Source organism: Dicentrarchus labrax, unplaced genomic scaffold (genome assembly GCF_905237075.1).
Source record: "Dicentrarchus labrax unplaced genomic scaffold, dlabrax2021, whole genome shotgun sequence".
NCBI lineage: Eukaryota > Metazoa > Chordata > Actinopteri > Moronidae > Dicentrarchus > Dicentrarchus labrax.
In genome coordinates this window covers 12767160-12787749 of record NW_026136721.1, presented here as the reverse complement: position 1 = coordinate 12787749, position 20590 = coordinate 12767160, and the positions used below count along the sequence as shown (strand labels likewise).

The window sequence follows — 20590 nt, the reverse complement described above, 5'->3', positions numbered from 1 at the left end:
TACTGTGAGAGGCATTGTTTGCAGTGCCAAATTAAATAGATTTGTCCATTGCTAATTAATAAACATGATTTTTGGATGTTTGCTCTGGCTTGTAGTAATATTTGTGTGTTTGTTTAGGTACACTATGTATATGTATGTGTCGTTCACTTGGCCCGTAAGATTTTTTTCCCGTCCCATCTTGTGGTCCGTTTCTGACTGCATAGTCCGCAGCAGATGGGATTTCTCCCGATGGCAGCAACATCCTGCTTGTATACAACGGCACATGCACACACACTATACCCTGCATGTCACTGACCTGCAGGGAGGGGAAGGAAAGAGGAAGGGGGAAGCTGGTGGGAATAAATAAAGGGAGAAAAGAGAGCTAGAGGGTGGGATTAGAGGGAAAGGACATGAGGTAGTGGAGTACAGACGAGGAGAGAAAAAGCTTCTGGGTTTCATTATCTGTGATATATCTCTCTTTGTTTCTCTTTGTATACATTCTGGACATTCCATTTGGGATCATGAATATTTGGGGCATTAAACAAACCAAATGAAACAATGAAACACTTATGTTCCTCTAGCCACCCTGTCTCTTTACCCCCCCCCCTTTTCTTCATGCCCTCTTCCATACGGATTCCTTGACTGGTCCCTCACTTCCCCAAATTTGCCTCCCTCTCCAGGTTAGTCTAGCATATGCCTATGAGACCAAGGATGCGCTGTGCCTGGTGTTGACCATAATGAATGGCGGCGACTTAAAGTTCCACATCTACAACATGGGCAACTCGGGCTTCGATGAGCAGAGGGCCATCTTCTACGCTGCTGAGATCTGCTGTGGCCTTGAGGACCTGCACCGTGAGAGGATAGTCTACAGGTTAGGTCACAGATGAGGAATGATAGTATTTTTGTTTCGAAGATTACAAGATACTGTAGGTTGGCCATCTTTACTGTCTCAAATAAAAAGGACCATGTTATAACCTCTTAAGACAGCATTAAGCATAGAGGCTTTAGGAAATATTTCAGGGGTATTTTGAGCATCTCTGTCTCTGAGGACTATTGTTTTGAAATTTACAGCCCCAGAATCACGTTATGTAATCTTGTTGTTGTCTACAACAGACTTTAAAGGGGCATTTCACTGATTTTGCACATGAAATTCTATTAATACTTGCCATGAGAAGCACTACCAGTAACAGTTGTATGCTGTGTTTTGTGTCTCTGGAGGGAGTTTTTTTTTTTTTTTTTAAATTAAAATAACCCTGATGATGATGCTGTAGTTATGTCATCAGGGTTATCTCTATTAGGCTTGGGACTTTTTTGATAGAAAGCCTGTGTTACAATTTGAGGATGCGGAGTTTGAAAGGGGTGCAGTTTTTACCAGGCAGTGAGGGTGTAATACCGAGTGGCATCATGGGAAATTTGAGATTTTGGAGCTTGGCCAATCCCCCAGGGAGTGTGCCAGGCTTTGAAGCCAATTTGACATAGTAGTCAAACTGTGTAATTACAACTTCCGGGTCCATCACCCTGATGCACCCTGGCCCAAAAATATTTTTTTTCCTCTTACACAATCTTGGAAAAACAAGTGTAAGACAGTGGCTTCATGTTTTTTTCACAGCCCTTGTGAAATGACTTAGTCCATTTGGTCCACTAACATTTGGAAAGTCTAGAAGCCCCGCACAATTAAATAATTTTATCCCCATTCAAGTTAGCGGAGGACTAAACTGGAAGTTAGCTGGCTCGGCTGGTGGGGGTCTCTGGTGTTTAGTATGCATTCATCCGGATAATTTCTTTACAGTGGGAAGTGGCTTTATTGGACTCATGCACCATTGATAAACATTAATAGAAATCAACAAAGCTCCGCCTCCAACGGTGTGTCCAGATCTTACTTTACATCCATGAGCTCAACCCATACTAAGAGCTAAAAGTCAAAATATCTTGTCTTCTGCTTCTTTAGAATTCGACATTCCTTTTTTTTTTTTTTAAATCTGTCTTTTTTCAAGTCTCCAAACTATATGGAAGTGCAAGTGTAAAGCTATGGTGTTCCATTAGAGTGTTTGCAGTGGTGTAAGATGGGGACAAGTGCAAATACAATGTTCCAGATGACGAAGTGTCACTGGATTAATGGTACTGATTTCACTGAGGTGTCATGCACCTGTCACACTCAATGGAGCCTCAGAGTAATGCTAACATAAACACTGATGTTCTTAGAGGACAAATGCACCCACATACAGAAGGCCCATGTAGTCATATAAACACACACTGTTCCTTGGTCTCTGCATGTATTTCAGTAAACTTCACAGTTGGCATTGTGGTTGAGCTTGGCATTAGTTAGTAGAGAGCCCCAGTTTTCAAATGTTATAGCTGTTTATAATAAATAACAAAGTATTTGTCTTACGCAGTTATTTGACAAACAATTGTTTGGCTTGAAAGAAGGTTAAAATAAAGTAAAATAAAAATATGGCACCTTTTTAATTAAAAAAAAAGGCCTTAACATATAAATGATTTTTGAGATGAGATTTATAGCTAGGCACTGTCTTTACAAGCCTGAAATCCTCAGGCAGGAAGTTTGGTTGCAACACTGCTGAGAACAGGAATATAGCTCAGTACAATATAACACATGATAACAAATAAAGCAAATAAAGATATGTGTACAGATAAGCCATCTATTAATCCACATGAAAGATTGTAGAAGCTCAATAAAGGATACAAATATTTATCCAGGATTTTGTTATATCCTTGTACTCAATTTTTATACAAGAACAATATCAACAGAATGACTCCCTAATGTTTTATTTTTTCTCGCAGGGATTTGAAACCTGAAAACATCCTTCTGGATGATCGTGGTATGTTCCTATTAAACTTTTTTTCCCTTCTTGTTCAGTTCAAGCCAGAGTGGGCTAATATTTGGGCACATGTCTTGGCTGGAGAGTATTGTTTGTTTTTTTACACTTCTTTTGTTATAACCCATACCTCACAAGGTACAAGACAAAGCAGTTTGTAACTAGTCCACATTGTAATTTACAAGCACATTATCGCCCCATCTTTCACAGGCTGAAAAGTCATCACTTCAAGTTCTTCACATCACGCTCTCTCCTCTTAGTCATCCTCATCTATTCTCTGTAACATGGTCTTATCTTGAAATAGAGGAATCTCCACGATGTCTCTCTTCAGCTCTTATTTTTGTTATTCTCTTTCACACATTGTTATTGGGGCACTATGGATTTGACCGTATTGTGGATGGATATCTATGAAATGCAATATATTCCTCTTGTTAGTTACTAAAAAAGTGTCATTTTTAATTAAAATATGTACATTCTGCATGATCTCAATTAGGTAATAAATATATGGTTCTTGTTTAGGACACATCCGTATTTCAGACTTGGGTCTTGCTGTTCAAATCCCTGAAGGAGAGACGATACGAGGGAGAGTGGGCACTGTTGGATACATGGGTGAGAATTTTAGCAACCCTCTTCTACATGCTTTTCTAATCAGTCTTTCATTCTAATTTACTAAAACCACTGCAACTATTCCTCTACCTTCTCTGTACAAATCGGAGCTCTCCACCGCTCCCTATGAGCATCATTAACTGTCTCATTTCCACTTGATTCGGATTGTAAACCCCTCTGAACCCCACCTCTCTTTTCTCACTCGTCATCCCTCCCTCCAGCTCCTGAGGTGATCCAGAACGAGAGCTACACTGTCAGCCCGGACTGGTGGGGGCTGGGCTGCCTTATCTTTGAGATGATACAGGGTCAGTCGCCCTTCCGCAAGCGCAAGGAGCGTGTCAAGCGGGAGGAGGTGGACAGACGTGTGCGTGAGGACCAGGAGGAGTACTCTGATAAGTTCTCAGAGGAGGCGAAGGACATCTGCAGACAGGTGAGAGTGAGGAGATGGAGGTGACAGATGGCTGTGATGGTTTCAGTTCAGTATATGCATGAAACTTCAAGTACATGTCTTCAACTACTCTTGAGAGAGGAAAATATCTAGCTCTTTAGCTGCTAAATGCTCCACTGTGTTCACCAGCTAGTTGCTTAATTTGTCCGTCTGTCTTTTGGTACCACACAGTGGCTTTATCAGAGGCTTTTTGCTTAAAACTGGCTGAATACAGCGCAGGTGAGAACAGTGAGACTGAATCCAAACGGTAAAAGTGGGCTGTAAAACCAAAACAATCAGTTGAAAGAAACTAAATTCCTGTGAGAACTGCCGAGTTTGGTGGACAGTTCTGTGAACTCGTTACTAGTAGCAAACGCTTTGATAATATAGAAATCTCCCCCAATATTGAAAATATTGATGAGGGCAGGTTTAAAGAGATCGGGAGCTTGAAATATTTACATATGTCTTTCACGGTCTGTTCTGTGCTCCAAGAGGGAGCCACTGAGCTGCTTTGCCTGTGAGCAGGAGGGGACGGGACGTTTATTTGTGTGACGCGGTGGAACATTCTGACCCTGAGGTTCAGCAGATTCAAAGACTCCCCAGGGAGAGAAGGAGTTGGGGGGGGGGAGGTTTTAGCAAGAAATGGGAGAAAGATAATAAGGAAGGAAGGGAGGGGAAGGGGGGTCTCTGCCATAAAGAAGAAATGGCTATTACCACTGTCCGAAATAGACAAGTGATTGGAGTTGTCAAGAGGAGAAAGTGAGAGTCTGCTTTGAACCCTGGCGTAAATTAGGAAAGAGTTGCACAATGACATGAGGAACAAATGAGCGAGAGAGATGTGGTGAAAATGTGAAAAGCCATTGCTTTGTTGATTGTGAAAGCCACTGACTTTTGGGTGACAACCAGTCAGGGCCAGTGAGGATGCCCACTAGTAGCCAAACCACTAAACAGCACTCATCCACTCGATAAGCCTGCAGTACTGTAGGTGGTGTGGTGGTAATATTATCCAGAAGCTCTCATAGACACAGCAGTGGTACTCTTGAAGTTTGTCCATGATGGTGCTGCATTAACCCCTGAGTGTATGGATTTGTATTGGTTGTTATTAGATTATGTAGGGTTAGATACATAAAGTCAAGCGGATTAAATGCAAACTAAGTCCATGTGTGTGCTTTGTACACATCGAACAAGAAGGATTAGTCATAAAACTGTCAAGAGTTATCCAACTTCACAGGAACCCCCCCTCTTCTAGAACTGGGCTTAGATATAAGTTTGTTTTATGAGATATTTGAAATATATTAAGCTATAATTTCTCTGCCAAAGCCATTTAAGCTAACACATTCATTATTAGAGAGTTGTGATGTTTAAATCCCTTCTGCCTCTTCCTCCCGCTGCACATCAGCTCCTGGCTAAAGACCCCAAGGAGCGACTTGGTTGTCAGGGTCGAGGGGCCATAGAGGTCAAGCAGCACCCTATCTTCAGAAACATCAACTTCAAACGGCTGGAGGCCAACATACTGGACCCTCCCTTCAGCCCTGATGTAAGAACAGCACACACACACACACACACACACACACACACACACACACACACACACACACACACACACACACACACACACACACACACACACACACACACACACACACACACACACACACACACACACACAGTGCGCACAGTACATACAGGCTCAATTCACAGCTTGTAGCCTGAAACCTTGGTGAGCTGCAAATCAGCATACAGGAAATACCATTGTCACAAGTAAACAAACACTTCCAGTATAAGCTAGTTATCCTGGTAGACAGAGGGGGTGGTAAGAATCAGGCGTGTGATTGTGAAGTGTCGTCGTTTGAAATCCCAAACATGCTTTCTATAACAACTCAAGCAGAATTGTGTTGTTTCATGGTAATCGTCACTAGTACGTCCAGTGGAGATTTTCAAAGGTGAACAGTAGATGGCTGCCCCTTAAGAAACTCTTAAGTGTGAATACATAAATGTAACTATGGAGTGTAATACAGACCACTACCTTGCCTGGATGAATGTGCTTCAACTAGAAACACTGCTTTTATTGTGTCCTATACTCATAGATTCCTTCCCTACAATAACAAAGCTGTTCATAGAGAGAATCATTACATTTTCAGAGTAATAAAGAGCCTGGGTAAGGGAGAGTGACTGACCTTAGAGGTTAAATCAATAGTTGAAAGTAGATGTTGTTATCTGTGTTTCTATTTTGGGTTATTCTAGTCAGTAGGGCATCGCTGAGGAAAATAAATCAGCAAAAGGGCCCTCAGGGATGTGAAGATTTCCATGTTATTTAAATAATCATCTGCCTGTAAGTATTTCAGGTTTAGTATTCTCCTTTTTATCCAAAATAAAAACACTGCTCACAGTTTTTCTCTTTCTCTCTCTCAGCCTCGGGCCGTATACTGTAAAGACGTCCTAGACATCGAGCAGTTCTCCACTGTCAAAGGCGTGAACCTTGACCCCACGGACGACGACTTCTACCACAAGTTTGTCACAGGCAGTGTCTCCATCCCGTGGCAGAACGAGGTACTGAAGGCTCAGGCCACTGAGATGATGTCATCGTTCAGTCCCACAACAGGCAGATGCAACGCAGTACACCACTGATGACATAGAAATACCTTTATTAATGAAGAATACCTTCCTTTAAGAGTAATGTGGAGGGAGGAATTTACGTAAATGCTTTTAAATGTGAATATGCCATTGTGAATGAGTTAAGTTAGAGAATATGTATAAGACAAGTTGTGGAGGTGTTTATTTACATCCTAAATGCTCAATCCATATGGATACTTAAACAGCTACCTGTAGAGAAGGTTGTTCTATAAGTAAATGGCACCCATTCTTATGCTGACCCACGGGCCTTTTGTAGAACTAAACTCCTGAGGAAGTTATTAGTATGGATAACTCGACCTCTCGTCCCTTTGTAGATGATTGAGATGGAGTGCTTCAAAGAAATTAATGTCTATGAGACTGATGGGACGCTGTGCTCAGACCTGGACGTGAACCGGCCTAACCCTCCACCAAAGAGAGGCTTCTTCTACCGCCTGTTCAGAAGAGAGGCAAGTGCTAGTGCTCCGCCAATTGTCCGAGGGGGTGGGGGCTAAGGTACTTCTCTCTTCCTTCTTTCCTTCCTTCCTTTTTTCCCCCAGGCCTTGTCCAAACTCAGCTTGTGAAAATGTTACCACTAAACCCTTGTTGTTTCCAGTTAGGTCAGTTTAAATTGATTAGAATATAGCCTCCCATATTCCTTTTCTCTGGGGTTGAAAAAAAAACACTTGTTAATCCCTTAGAATATTCTTTTCTGCATCTGTTGTTGTGCTACTTTGTTTCAGAAAGTCTAAGGGATCTTTTCTTGATTTGTGGCTGTGGGAGGACCTGATATCAAGCTTTGCTTTTAAGATACAGTGACACATGTCACAAAATGTTTAAGTGGTAAAAATGTGTATTGGTTGCAGGAGCTACTCTACTAACAAGTTATTTCCACTATTTTGTGCTTGTTCAAACTTCGCTTAAATTAAAGGGTGTAACTGATGGGATGGGGACTTTTTATAGTTTCATTTAATTTTTTTTCTTATTGAAATCACTAAGTGATCTCTTACTGGCAAAATGCAGATAAGATTAGCGAGGAGTTGATAAAATCATCATCTAACTAACCTTGAATTATTTGCCTGTAGAAATAAGCTTTATGGGCAGCAGTGAGTGCTCAGTGGAGGTTGTTCGCCCTGAGTTTTGCCTCTCAGACCACATTCAGTCCGCCCTATCTTATTGGTGAAGGTTCCTGTATTCAGTCTGAGAGACAGACTGCAGGCACTGCTCCCCGCTGCCTCTGCATGTTTTTAAGGTAAAAACATTTGAGTGTCAATCAAAGATAAGGCATCATGCAAATACAGCATTATCAGGTCTCTGTCAAGGAAACCACACATCATTTTAAGTAAGGATAATACTTAAGTAACAGATGTACATAGCATTTGTGTAATACTACCATGATTATCAAAAGCACAATAACCAGTTTCATCAGAATATGTTTTTGCTGCCATACCTACACCCTTGCTTCAGTTGCATGCCTTATGTTATCTTCCAACTTGCTCACAGTTACCAGGTACCAGCTTGGACACTACAGAAATACTTCCTGTGACAAGGTTAAGTCGGGGTTCAGCCGAATGTGACATCATTTCGCACACGTGCGATGGCGTGGTGATTAAAGTGGCTAATATTGGTGATATATCTTCACTTTTGGTTGTTCCCAGGTCTGTTTTAAGAGCGGTTACAGTGACGATGAGATCGAAGAGCCCTCGCGACTTTAAACCACTCCCTCCACCTGCCTCCTCCTCCCCCCTCGCCGCTGAACTTCACCACAAACTCCAACCGAGCGCAAATCTTAGGAACTCAGTGAATGTTGACCTGTATTTATGAGCTGTATTAAAAGTGTATTATAATTAAAGAAAAAAGTATGAGTTTAAAGATTTTGTACATTTGTACTTGAATTTATGTCTAGATGTATATTTTCACTAAAGGTTGTATTGTACAAAAAGCCATAAAAGTACCACTTGAATGCATACATTACATTTTTATTTCCTGTTTATTTTCTTTTGGAATGAGTATGGATAATGTGTATTGGGGAGTTTTTTTAAGAAGCACAGTACCAGTAGTCTTTTTATTTTCTCAATGTAGCATAAGGCCTTTTTTTGTTTTTAAATGTGCTGTATGTTTGTATGTCATTGATTTGGCCAATGTGACACGTCAGATCCACCCGGTCCCACACTAACCTTTGGCCGCCGCACCCCTCAAGGCTCAGGTAGATCTGAATGAAGTGCATAGATCCAATTGAGATTGGGGAGAAATAAATCCAGTCTAACATTGTTGGGTTGATGCCATGCTGCTTAAGCCTTCCCAATATTTTCCCCAGATCTCCACCTGCTCCTTTGATTTTAGTTGGTTTGGAAGCGATAATCCCCATCCTTCCCTCGGCCCAGTTAGTCAGGTTGCACTGGACTGGATGGCATGTGTAGTAAACCGTTTTTTAGGTGCCTGTATCAACTCGATTCTAGCAAAGATGGCATGGATTTATTTTCTGACAATCTATCAATCTGACAAGTCAGCATGTGCAACAATAAGAATCTATTAAAATACAAAGGAAATATTACAGAGGCTTTTTTCCTCGTAATACGAGGCCTGATAATAATCATTCCAGGAGCTCTTTTCAGAAATCTCTCATGAGCTTCAAAAGACTCAGAACATTAATTTCAGATGCCGGACAGTGTTTCCTTCGGGATCGCAGCTGTTAAGTCAAAGTCTGTTACATTAATCACTCAGGCAAAACTATTTTTGGTGATTTATCTTTATTCCTCATCCTTTTTTTTTTTCTTTCCTCTGCTTCTTTTGTTGTACTACCTGGCTTTTCTTTGTTTTGTTTTTTGTTTTTCCTGACGTGTCCAGTTATTATGAACCATGTGTGGAGAGGAAGTCCTTTCCCTTGAAATATCCTAGTAATTTGCCACCCATGTTTGTAGTATAACAGAAAGTGTAGGACAGGTTGACTGGAGAATGAATTGGAACACAGAGACTGATGGGGATGATGGGACTATATCAGAGATCTGACCTGCAGCTGACAAGGGCTTCATCTAGAAAACAAATTGCTGTTGCATCAAACTAACTTCCATTGATTTGGCTGTCAGCAGCTATTAGCCTCTGCGCAAGATACAGCCTGCTTTGGCCTTTGTGCCTGTTGATCACAGATAGCAGTCGGCCACTTATCCTACTAGTAGACCTCCAGTTAGATGCTGTGGCTTTAGCTGTGTTTGTACTAGATGAAAATGAGATTTCTTAACCCTAATAGCGCCCACCTTTTAAATATTCCATTTAAATATGTTGTTCTCATAGGAATGACTTGAGACAGTTGCTTGTGTGTGTGTGTGTTTGTGTGTGTGTGTGTATAGAGGGGGAGGAACATGTTTAAACTCCTGCCTGCAGATTTACCATCATCTGTGTACAGGAACACTCGACCACTTGCAGAACCACAGTCGTTGTGCACTTTTGTTTCATCGTAGAAGAAGTGTTTCCTTCCGAGTTAACCGATCATGAACAAATACATTTTCTGTACATTTCCCAGCGTGTGCTAATCAGGATCCACTATGTCCACTATGTGTGTTTGTTCTCATTGGCATTTCAGAGGCATTTGAAGCCATTTTGCTTTTGAATTTTGCTTTTGAGGCAGTTGCTGTTTACTCCCCACCACCTGTTTTAATGCTGTGAATACTTAATCTGGACATGTCCGCTTTGTTTGTGCAAGTGTATATTACGCTGTATGCAAATGCAGCTTTTGTTCAAAGTAACGCATTACAACAGTACAATAGTTCAAAATCACATCGGGACTTGAATGTCACTCAATTGAATTTCAAACTATTCGAGACTTCCTACCTTTGAAATGGTACGCATATAATCCCCCCTTTGGGTAACTAATTTGTTGGCCCATTCTAAAAAAATGTTGTCCCCTGTTGCACATTCCATTATCAAAAATCAGGAATCGAACGTGTGCATCTAGCTGTTGCTGGCTTGTCGTCACTTGAGTTTCTGAGTGTCTTTTTTGTTATTTTTTTGTTGCTCTCAGGCACATTTTGAAGCTGATTTCTCTTGCCTATGTAGATTTTAGCCTCTTAGCTCTTTAGCCTCAAAAACCTTGTAAATGATGTATTTCTAACATGTAACTAAGCTCTAACACACATTCACTCACTCTCACAGGGAAACATAACTGTGTTTGCCACCCATGCCTCTGTCATTGTTTGAACTTTACTCTTATACCATCCATATAGCAGTAAAGAGATATCTGTTTAGTTTCATTGCACTATGGTGTGTTTTGACAATGACTATAGGAAGTGTCTTTAACTTTTTGCCAATGATACCAAAAGCAACATTAAGTAAATCCAACTTGTTTTGTTATCTGAAAAATTGACTGAAGAAAGACTGTCAGCCTTTATTGTATGTGCCAATTACCAACTTAAGTTCTGACATCCCGCCTTTTTTTCAACCTTTCAACCATTCCGTCCATTCTGAGAGAAATTCCTTCACATAGAGGAACTTTAAACAGCTCAACAGTTTTGAATGTCCGCACTAAGTGCATTGTAATGCCTGTTTTAAAAAATACATATGTTTTATTACTCAAGCATGTATCGGTTTGTAATACTTCAGGTTCCTTGTATATGTAAATGATGACCTTCTAGTGCCAACATATCTCACTGGTATCTGAGGACAACTTTATAAATGGCAAGGTGACCAGCTGAGTTGGCCCCGTTTGAATACATGACAAGCATTCCTTCTCTCTTGCCTTCCTCTGAGGCGGTGATGGTGAGTCTCCCCCTGAACACTGGGATATCGCTCACCAGCAACGTGTAGAAGCAAGAGATCCTCAGTTCCTTGATGTCACTCGAGCCTAGTTTTGGGATAAATGCCTGGAGGTTCTCGGGTTTCACAGTCCTCTGTCCAGATATGTCAGATAAATTATATTTTCAAGAAAGGGGGAAATAACATGCATTATTGGTATTCAAACGGGGCCTGGGACTTCTTGATTTTCTTCTTTTTTTGTATCTGTACAGTCATGTCGTTCAACCACTGCAGTCATTGTTAATTCTTGTACAAGTTGTATCACTGGTTGTTGTACCATATCTGACATTTGTAATTATGAAATAATACACTGCCATTTGTATAAAAAAAAACTTGTGTCATGACTTATTTGTGTCATATATTAATTGGTTTGTTAATAAATGTGAATAGATGGGAGAAAATAAGTAAATAGATAATAATAAATAATAAAATATAAGTAGAAAGCAGCGTCGTGGTGCTAAGACCTAGGTTATGTCCAATATGTATCTGCACATATGGCATTACAGGATATTAGCTGCAGGTAAGACTTTATTAAAGCTCGCTTCACTCATTACATAGGAGCTAACTACACATTAAAGTTAGAGATTTATTTCCATTGGTCTTTTCTCCACTGATTCTGTCCCTCTATAATTGAGCATATGAAGGTGAGAGCAAGATAAATTAGATTGTCTTTTTTTCCCCTTAAATTGATTCAAAGTATGCTGTTCTGCTGTATGCTGTAGGCAGCTCAGCCTCCCCACTGTCACACCTCCCACTCTCGTCTTCCTCGGCGCTCGGATCAGAGCCACAAATCGGCATCGGTGTTGATCAAATATGTTTTTACAATCTGGGATTCAGTGGTCTCGTGACCGCAACAATAACAACAAAAGAAAAAAAACAACCCCACAGTCACTCATTGGTTCTTTCTCCAGTCACTCAACATAACGCCGCAGTCTGATTGGCCGCTGACTTTGCACCTCTGCCCTCTCTGTCAAGCTCACATATGCCACTTCCTGGTTTGATTTGTCGGGTGGACGCAACGCTGCATCAAAGATGGCTCATTATCAACCAACATTTTGTTCATGTAGGACTAACTTTGTGAAAGAATAAGAGATATCTGGCACGACAGAAGGCGGAGAGCCGGTGGTAGTGGTCGCGGGCAGTGTTGGCACTGTCGTCGCACTACGCACCGCTTGCTCCTCCGTACGCTAACTGGTCCCCACCGTGCTAACGCTAGTTAGCTCACATAGTAAATATTAGCCAGCCGAGCTAGCTTGCTTACTCTTGATTGTTAAAATGGCCACCATGGAGAAACTGATGAAGGCCTTTGAGTCTCTGAAGTCCTTCCAGCAGCAACAGGGACCACCGACCGCCGAGGAGCTCGTCCAGAGGCAGTAAGTGGATGTTTGTCTGACGCTGATTGCACGGCAAGCTAACAGGTAGCCTAGCCCACCAGCTAACGGTAGTGCCCCTCAGGTAACCAAGGTTTAGGTAATTGTTGACTTGAAGCTACTTGTGTTAACATACAAGCTAGCAAACATAGTCTACGCTGTTATTTAAACTTCTTCATTACGCCATTGCACCAGTGCTGGACGAGACTTCTTCTTCGCCTGATATTGACGTTATTTGTCAGATTTTTAGGGTCGGACTGGCTGAATGGGAGCTAACGTAGGAGACGTCTGCTAATTGATACCCACGCACCTGATAAAGGGGTCGGAAGGGGTCAGTGTCAGTAAGTTCGGACAATTGTGTTTGGTTTACAACCTAACATTATGTAGTTTATTGGACAGAAGTGTAGATTGTCGTAACTAGATTTGCCGATGATCAGGTGCATTGCTATGGTAGCCTCCTGGACTGACGTCATTGACGCCTGTCCAATATTCATTTGGAAAAGATCTGTCAAGTCCTGAAGTGGGTTTGGTGTTAAAAGTCATCCAGCTCATCTGCCAGTCCAGAGATCCCTGAAATTGTCTATTTCCCCCGTTTATTAGTTTATTAAGGTAATACACTGTAGTTAGACGGGTTACATTAAGGTCATACATCTAGATTAAGTTATTAATCACGCTTTTTCAAGTTGTACCAAATTCACAACAACTTCTATAGTCCATGTAACAGTTTAAAAGCTTTTATCCTCCTGGATAGGATTAGATGTTGAAACTCAATACGTTTAAATGTGTCGAGCCAATAAAGACTTAGTTTAGGGGATAGCGAGGTCTCTCCACTCGTGGATTGAGCTTCTGAACTGAAAAACTGCAGCTGCTTTGCTCGTATATGATTGTCTGCTTATTATATACAGAAAGTCATGAGCAACTTGGACAAAAATCCTAACTGGCGTGCACTGTGTTATAGTCACAGGCGATCAATATAGTGCAGTCCTGGCTCATCTCTAAAGAATCTACCATGTTAACAACTTGCACTGTAATGTTTGCGTGACGGTTGTCTTGTTTAGAAAGTTCATACCAGGAGGTCTCCAGTTTTGATCAGTGATGTAGCCATAGAGTTTATTGCTGCGTATTTGCACATGGCATAATGTAAAACAGCAGCTCCCTTGAACTAGCTGTACAACAGTATTGATCTTTCAACTCCACATCCTGTGCTTTTTATACACTTTGTTATGGTGATTACATATGTTTGTCAAACGACATCATTAATAGTGTAAATTATGGAATACATATGTGCAGTGTTATTCATATATGCTTTACCCAATATTACATTCTGTGGAGCAGAACAGAGCAGGGTTTATGCTGCTCTGTCACTCCTATTCTACATGCTTTTTTACAATTAGATGAGTAAATTGTGGTCTTGTGCCTTGACACTTCAAAACATTTGAATTTGTCGTGTCTGCCTTTTAATCAAAGAAGACCTAGATTTGACTTGATTTTAAAAGTACACTGTGATTCTTTTCAGTGACATCTTCAGAAGTGACCAGTGTTGCAGTGTTTCATGAGATGGCACTGACATTCAGTATTCATCCCATTGTACTATTTGGCTATTAGAAAAATATTTAATGAGGATTCTCTTTAGAGATGGACTGATGTGCAGTCCTCAGTCTCGGAACCCAGCTGTTCTTTCCAATCATTCTTTATCCGTCCTTGTCTTTGCCTCTCATTTTCTCTCCCTTCGTCTCACCCTCCCCATATTTCCTCTTTCACAGGAAAAAGGAACAGGCTACCACTAAGAAGGATCGGGTCACCCACTGCCTGACAATATGTGAAAACATTGTGGCTCAGTCTCTTAGGTAGGCCTTGCTCATCAAACCTTTTTTTTTTTTTTTTTTTTGTTCTTCAATGAAATTTACATTTTAAGGGGTGTCTGTGATAACAATGATGTAAGACAGAGTGCCCAGAAAGCCCACCCGGTAGAGCGTGCCATGTACAAAGGCTAAATCCTTGCTGCAGCTGCCATGGGTTCGAATCTGAGCTGTGGCCCTTTGCTGCGTGTCATCCCCTTTCTTGTCTATCGTCAGCTATCCTATCTAATAAAGGGAAAAACAACAATGTCGTAAGATTATTTAGTTCGGGGCATGAAATTTTACCACTGCTGATTTTATGCACTGCAGCTGGTTAGTGTGCGTGTGTGTGTGTGTGTGCGCGCAGACGTGTTTTTCATTGCCTGGGCTGGACAGTACACACCCTATTTTTGTTGCCAAACATGACAGAATGGTTGTCATATTTTCCTAGTTTATAATTGGAATGAGACATATTTTGCCAGAATAGCCTGATCTGCTGCATTTAATCTTAAGCTATATTAAATCTATAAACTCACATCCCATCTAATTAAATCTGATAAACTATCTACCTACTCCAAGACTAATCGGTTTGTTTGTGTATCAGAATTCACAATGTCACTGGATGTGTTCATTTGAGCATTTCATGTGTGAACAGTTTAGAATAGTTTCACAATGTCTGTTGAGTTGAATATTTATCTGCGTAATGACATTTGCCTCTCTTTTCATTTCTATGGTCCTGGGAACAGAACGTCTCCAGAGTTTCAGAAACTGCTCGGCATCGCCATGGAGATGTTCCTGCTCTGCAGTGATGACAGCGAATCAGATGTCCGGATGGTAGCCGATGAGTGCCTGAACAAAATCATCAAAGTGAGCAGGATCCTGTATTCCTCCAGCAAGGCCCTTTTCAATGTTGTCCCTCATTTTTTCTTCAATAATAGGACAATAAGTTGATTGTCAGTTAATGGTCATGGTACCATGGAGCCTTGATTTGGGTTTGCATGATGTGTTATCACCTTATCAATCAATTAAAAAACAATAATTACATGTATAATAATCAAACTACACATCAAAACAGTATTCTCATTTAATTTAAAATCAGTTTTTTGGTTGAATCAGCCATCCTGCCCAAGATGATCATTTTGATATTTATCTTTAGGCGCTGATGGACTCCAACCTGCCTAGGCTGCAGCTGGAGCTGTACAAAGAAATTAAGAAGGTAATGACATATGTGTCTGTTATAATCAATCACTTTTTAAATGTAACAGTGTTATTCTCACAGACAAGTGACAGAGGGTTGATATTTGTTTAATGTAATGTGTGTAACGCTTTTGTTTGTTTCTCACAAGAAGCTGTATTAGTATGATAGTAGAAATGGACATATTAGTGCTTGTGGTGATGTTAATTGTGTATCTCTGTAGAACGGTGCCTCTCGGAGTCTGAGGGCGGCTTTGTGGAGGTTTGCTGAGCTTGCTCATCTCATCAGACCACAGAAATGCAGGTATACACACAAATAGCTTTTTACTTCATTCACACGACAGCCACATTTAAATGACACTATCCAAAACTCAGAGGGGGAAATCCTATCTGAAGGACAGCAAATTCTGGTGTGTTTTCTAAATGTACTAATGAATGAATTTAACTAATTCAATATGGTTACCTTCTGAGTAAAGTTAAATGTGTTTTGCCAATTATTTTTGAAGTATTTAACATCGCATGCCTCACAACCAGCAATGGGAAGCTCCATCACTGTCTAACTCAGTTTCAAGTGCTTCTTATGACTTTGTTCTGTTTGAATTCTTATACCTCCTTTCATCTCTTGTGCTTCAGACCTTACCTGGTCAACCTGTTGCCATGCCTTGCCAGAATCACCAAGCGGCAGGAGGAGACCGTACAGGAGACGCTGGCTGCTGCAATGCCCAAGATCATGGCCGCCTTGGGACACTTCGCCAATGATGGCGAGATCAAGGTATCCACCCAAAGCAGAGACATTGAAAAAATTGTTTTTTGCTTGGATCATTTGTTTTCAGATAATTGTTTTGCTTCATCTTTTGTCTTGGGGAATGATTATTCTCTTCTCCAGCCAATCACAAAAGATTAAATTAGTTTCTTTGAAAGTCATTATTAAAAGAAAACTGAAGGGAAGTTTCCTCTTTTAAAAGTTCTTATTTCCTATCTTGGCTCAAATAATATTAAATTTATTGAGGCTCATTTGCAAACAATAATTTAGAATTACATTTTTGGAACCAACTAATTTAACAAAAATCACAAAAAATAAAATGCAGTAACCGGACCTCACTTACACGAGCACAAATGCATATCTGTAAATCCTGAGAGCTTGCTATCATAGTAGTCCAACCATTTTTGTCCCAGGTGCTGCTAAAGTCATTCGTGGCCAACCTGAAGGTTAGCTCCCCGACTATCCGACGGACAGCAGCCAGCTCAGCCGTCAGTGTGTGCCAACACTCCAGACGCACCAGCTACTTCTACACTTGGCTCCTTAATGTGCTGCTGGGTAGGACACACAGGCACACACACACACACACACACACACACACACACACACACACACACACACACACACACTCTGGACATGAACCTTCTTAACTTCCTAATTTTAAACTCAATGGTTAAGCTTATTTTAGCTAACATTTGGAGCTAGTTTGGTATCAGACTGCTTTTTGCTACAGTACCCATGACAAGGAAGCATACACCCAGACATTCTGTCCTGTCCTAGGTCTGCTGGTTCCAGTGGATGAGGAGCACCCCAGCCACCTAATTCTGGGGGTGCTGTTAACCCTGCGCTACCTTATGCCTCTGCTGCAGCAGCAAGTCAACACCACCAGCCTCAAAGGAAGCTTTGGAGTCATGAGGAAGGAGGCTGATGTCCAGCCAACACCTGAACAACTGCTGCAGGTGGAGAGAAGAGAGATTGCATGGAAATCTTTGTTTGTGAATTAATGATGCGTTGGCTAAATGTTCTATGTTTGTGTCTGAAGGTGTACGAACTGACCCTACACTACACACAGCACTGGGATCACAATGTGGTCACAGCCGCTCTGGAGCTCCTGCAGCAGATGTTCAGGACTCCTCCACCAGAGCTCCTGCACATGCTCATCACCCCCGGCAGCATTCAACACGGCACTGTGTTTCGGCAGGACACTGAGAGCCGTGTACGCTCCGGCAGCATCTTCGAGTTCATTGGTAAACCCATCAGTCAGATGAGACTGTTCATAAAGCTTCTTATCCCTTTTTAAACAATGTAATGTGGGCTCTGCGGCGTTTTACATGGTCACCTGGCCCTTGGGACACCAATGTGTATGCTTCAGGTAGCTCTTAACTCATTAACCCTTACTGATTGACTTTGCAAGGTAATTAGTCGACCGAACGGTGTTGTTGCTCTGCTCTAGTTTCTGCTTCGATCTGTGTTCATGGCCTTTTTCTTTGCTTGCTAACTCGTTTTCTGTCTTCTGTAAATAATCTTTCTATTTCCTATGAGTCTTTCTGAGCTTTTGCTGCTTTTCTCTTCCTCACCTCCTGTTTCTACTTCCTGTTTCCTGCCATTTGCAGCGGGGGGAGGGTCTTCCTGCAGTCCACTCCTTCTCAGGAAACCGAGAGGTGACTGGTCTATTTATCTCCTCTGCTCACCTCTACCCTCTTACTGATGTTTCAGTCAGGGTTTGAGCAAATTTACCTCTGGCTGAGTCACCTGAGTGGTTGATTGTCTTTCAGATTCCTTATATGTCATTAATGATGCACAATATTTACCTTTTAATATATATCCATGAAATATGTAGGTAGTATGTAGTTTTTAATATTTATGCACTCAGTTGAAGTTGAATTTGCACTCAAGTTGTAGTCACTAGTGTAACTAGTGTTAATGTTGATGTGATGTTGACATTAAACCTGTTGTTTTCAGGTAAAATGCTTTCTGGGGAGGAGGATGGGTTAGAGGATGACGCTGAGAGAACAGATGTTACCACTACTGCCTTCACAGGTAAGATGCACCCACCAGACTGCAAAGTGTCAGTCTTACTGACCATACTTACTACAAAACTAGATGGTAAAGCCCCATTCAGCAGTAAAAAATATGCTTTGCGTATGTCTTTCCTTTAGCGTCAGTCGTTGGTGCAGATGGGTCCTCCACAGGCCAGGTGGACATAATCACAGAACAGCCACGCTCCTCCCAGCATACCCTGCAGCCTGGTGACTCTGTGGACCTCAGTGCCTCCTCAGAGCAGGGTGGTGGTGGAGGTGGGACATCTGCATCAGACACCCCCGAATCGCCCAATGACAACGAGGAGGAAATGCTGAGTCGGAGCTCCAGTGGCGGGGCAAACATTACTCCAGAGACAGCTGACTACACCACACCAGAGCACGCCATGCCAGAGGGAGGGCCCTTAGGAGAAGGCGGGGCTCTGCTAAGCACTAATGATCGTTCACTCCCACCCAGCGACTCCTCTCAGACCACCACCGAGGGACCAGACTCAGCTGTCACCCCTTCGGACGTAGCAGAACTGGTCAGTGTGACTGTGGGCGTGTGATCTACATTTAATTTGGTTGGAGAATACAGCTTGAGCATACAGTACTTTACTTCTGTGTAGGACAGGGTGCTTCCCTAGACACAGAAAGACATAATTATCATGTAATGCTATAATTAACTATGAACCTTAATGTCCCTAATGGCATAGCTCCCGGTTTCTGAATGATGCAACGCTTCATAGAATTAGGATTTGTAGAATGGACAACATTTTCATTCTTTCTTCCAATCCCCTCCTTTCATTAAGCATTAAAGGGTCTGTATCAGTGGTTTCACGTATTTTAGCCCATTTCCTTATGGTTTCCAGTAATTTTATGATTTAGACACACTGGATCCTATTCATTTAATGGAGAGCAGGAGGTCCGGCCACACAGTGCATGATGGATACACTGCGGCGTGTTGACTGACACACGTTCACCGTATCTGAATTTCAACTTCAACTTTATGCAAATGATGTTTGTCCTGCACAACGCAGCTCACAAAACTCAGATCAAACTGTCAAACTAGGCAATATTCGTCAAATATGAATCAAGATTCTGCAAATGCATTTCCTATTTTTGCTTAAAATGTTTTCAGAAACATACTTTATTGTACTATCTGTAAAAAGTTTCCGCTTTCACATCAAAACCTGATCATGGGAGTTATTTTCTTCACCACCCCCGGTTAGGATTACTTTAGTGTTCATTGTTCAGGAAGTTTCTACCCAAAGTTGAATTATCTGCAGAGGTCTCCTCCTCTCCAAAACGAACAGACCCGGTAGGAATGTAGAGATATATCCCGAGATATAAAAATAGCAAAAAACAATTATGTGAAGATTCAAATCGATGCGATTAAATAATATATACTTTTGATTTTGCTTGTTCGATGCCCCACGTCACTCATATTTTTATACATTTTAAGGCAGAAATGTTACATATTATAGCTTTAATACATTAAATTAGTTATTAATGGACTACAACATGGAACACACTTGTAGGGTCAGTTTTCACATATTGTATGATACATATACAGTATTTTATAATAAAACTACCACTAAAAGGGACGCAATATCACACACTTGGTTCAGTCATTTGGGTTTTTGGGAAGCAGGTCTGTTAACCTGCTCCTCTCCAGAGACATTTTGGTATGAGATTGTCCATTCTAACAATTCTACCTCTATGGTCTTGCCCCCTCTCCTTCATCCTTCTCCCTACTTCGTCGCAGTCGCGCACTCCATTGCCGCGGGTGATTGAGCCGTCCCCACCCTCGCCAACTTCCACAGAGGGTCCTGACGCCACTGACAGCGACTACACTGCTTCCTCTTCGTCGTCTTCTTTCTCTTTCTCGTCCTCTTCCTCCTTCTATGCCACCTCCTCCTCTAGCACTAGTGACAAGGTCAGCCGATTAGAGTGGGAGGGGCTTGCTTGACTGGAAACCTTTGGCTTTCTTCATTCTTTCTCCTTTCGTTCGCTTGTTCGTCACACCCCATGCACAGAATTTGCCCTGCTTTTTGCTACTTTCCCCTCTTGTTGTCATTGACAATACAGTATGACCCTTCCTCTTTTCCTCGTTTTTCGTGAATCCCTACAAATGAGATGCTTTTGAAAAGTCCTTACAAAACA

At 41.6% G+C, this 20590-nt stretch overlaps 2 protein-coding genes across 6 annotated transcripts in view; both read left to right on the top strand.

Annotated features, from left to right (window-relative positions):
- grk4 (G protein-coupled receptor kinase 4) overlaps positions 1 to 11026 on the top strand; it is a 41324-nt gene extending 30298 nt beyond the window's left edge. The window contains exons 9-16 of one of the 2 annotated variants that reach the window (XM_051384485.1): positions 660 to 850; positions 2779 to 2816; positions 3333 to 3422; positions 3641 to 3849; positions 5246 to 5383; positions 6259 to 6396; positions 6795 to 6972; positions 8115 to 11026. In XM_051384485.1, the coding sequence (XP_051240445.1) occupies positions 660 to 850; positions 2779 to 2816; positions 3333 to 3422; positions 3641 to 3849; positions 5246 to 5383; positions 6259 to 6396; positions 6795 to 6971 (981 nt within the window). In that variant the 3' untranslated portion in view covers position 6972; positions 8115 to 11026. The remainder of the gene's footprint in view (positions 1 to 659; positions 851 to 2778; positions 2817 to 3332; positions 3423 to 3640; positions 3850 to 5245; positions 5384 to 6258; positions 6397 to 6794; positions 6973 to 8114) is intronic. The other variant, XM_051384484.1, reaches the window with a different exon arrangement.
- Positions 11027 to 12226: 1200 nt separating this feature from the next.
- Positions 12227 to 20590, top strand: part of htt (huntingtin) — a 34595-nt gene continuing 26231 nt past the window's right edge. For 3 of the 4 annotated variants that reach the window (XM_051384474.1, XM_051384473.1, XM_051384471.1), the window contains exons 1-12: positions 12227 to 12617; positions 14378 to 14461; positions 15199 to 15319; positions 15609 to 15668; positions 15871 to 15950; positions 16280 to 16418; positions 16823 to 16964; positions 17187 to 17365; positions 17449 to 17653; positions 18020 to 18067; positions 18369 to 18446; positions 18566 to 18969. In XM_051384474.1, the coding sequence (XP_051240434.1) occupies positions 12520 to 12617; positions 14378 to 14461; positions 15199 to 15319; positions 15609 to 15668; positions 15871 to 15950; positions 16280 to 16418; positions 16823 to 16964; positions 17187 to 17365; positions 17449 to 17653; positions 18020 to 18067; positions 18369 to 18446; positions 18566 to 18969 (1638 nt within the window). In that variant the 5' untranslated portion in view covers positions 12227 to 12519. The remainder of the gene's footprint in view (positions 12618 to 14377; positions 14462 to 15198; positions 15320 to 15608; positions 15669 to 15870; positions 15951 to 16279; positions 16419 to 16822; positions 16965 to 17186; positions 17366 to 17448; positions 17654 to 18019; positions 18068 to 18368; positions 18447 to 18565; positions 18970 to 20590) is intronic. The other variant, XM_051384472.1, reaches the window with a different exon arrangement.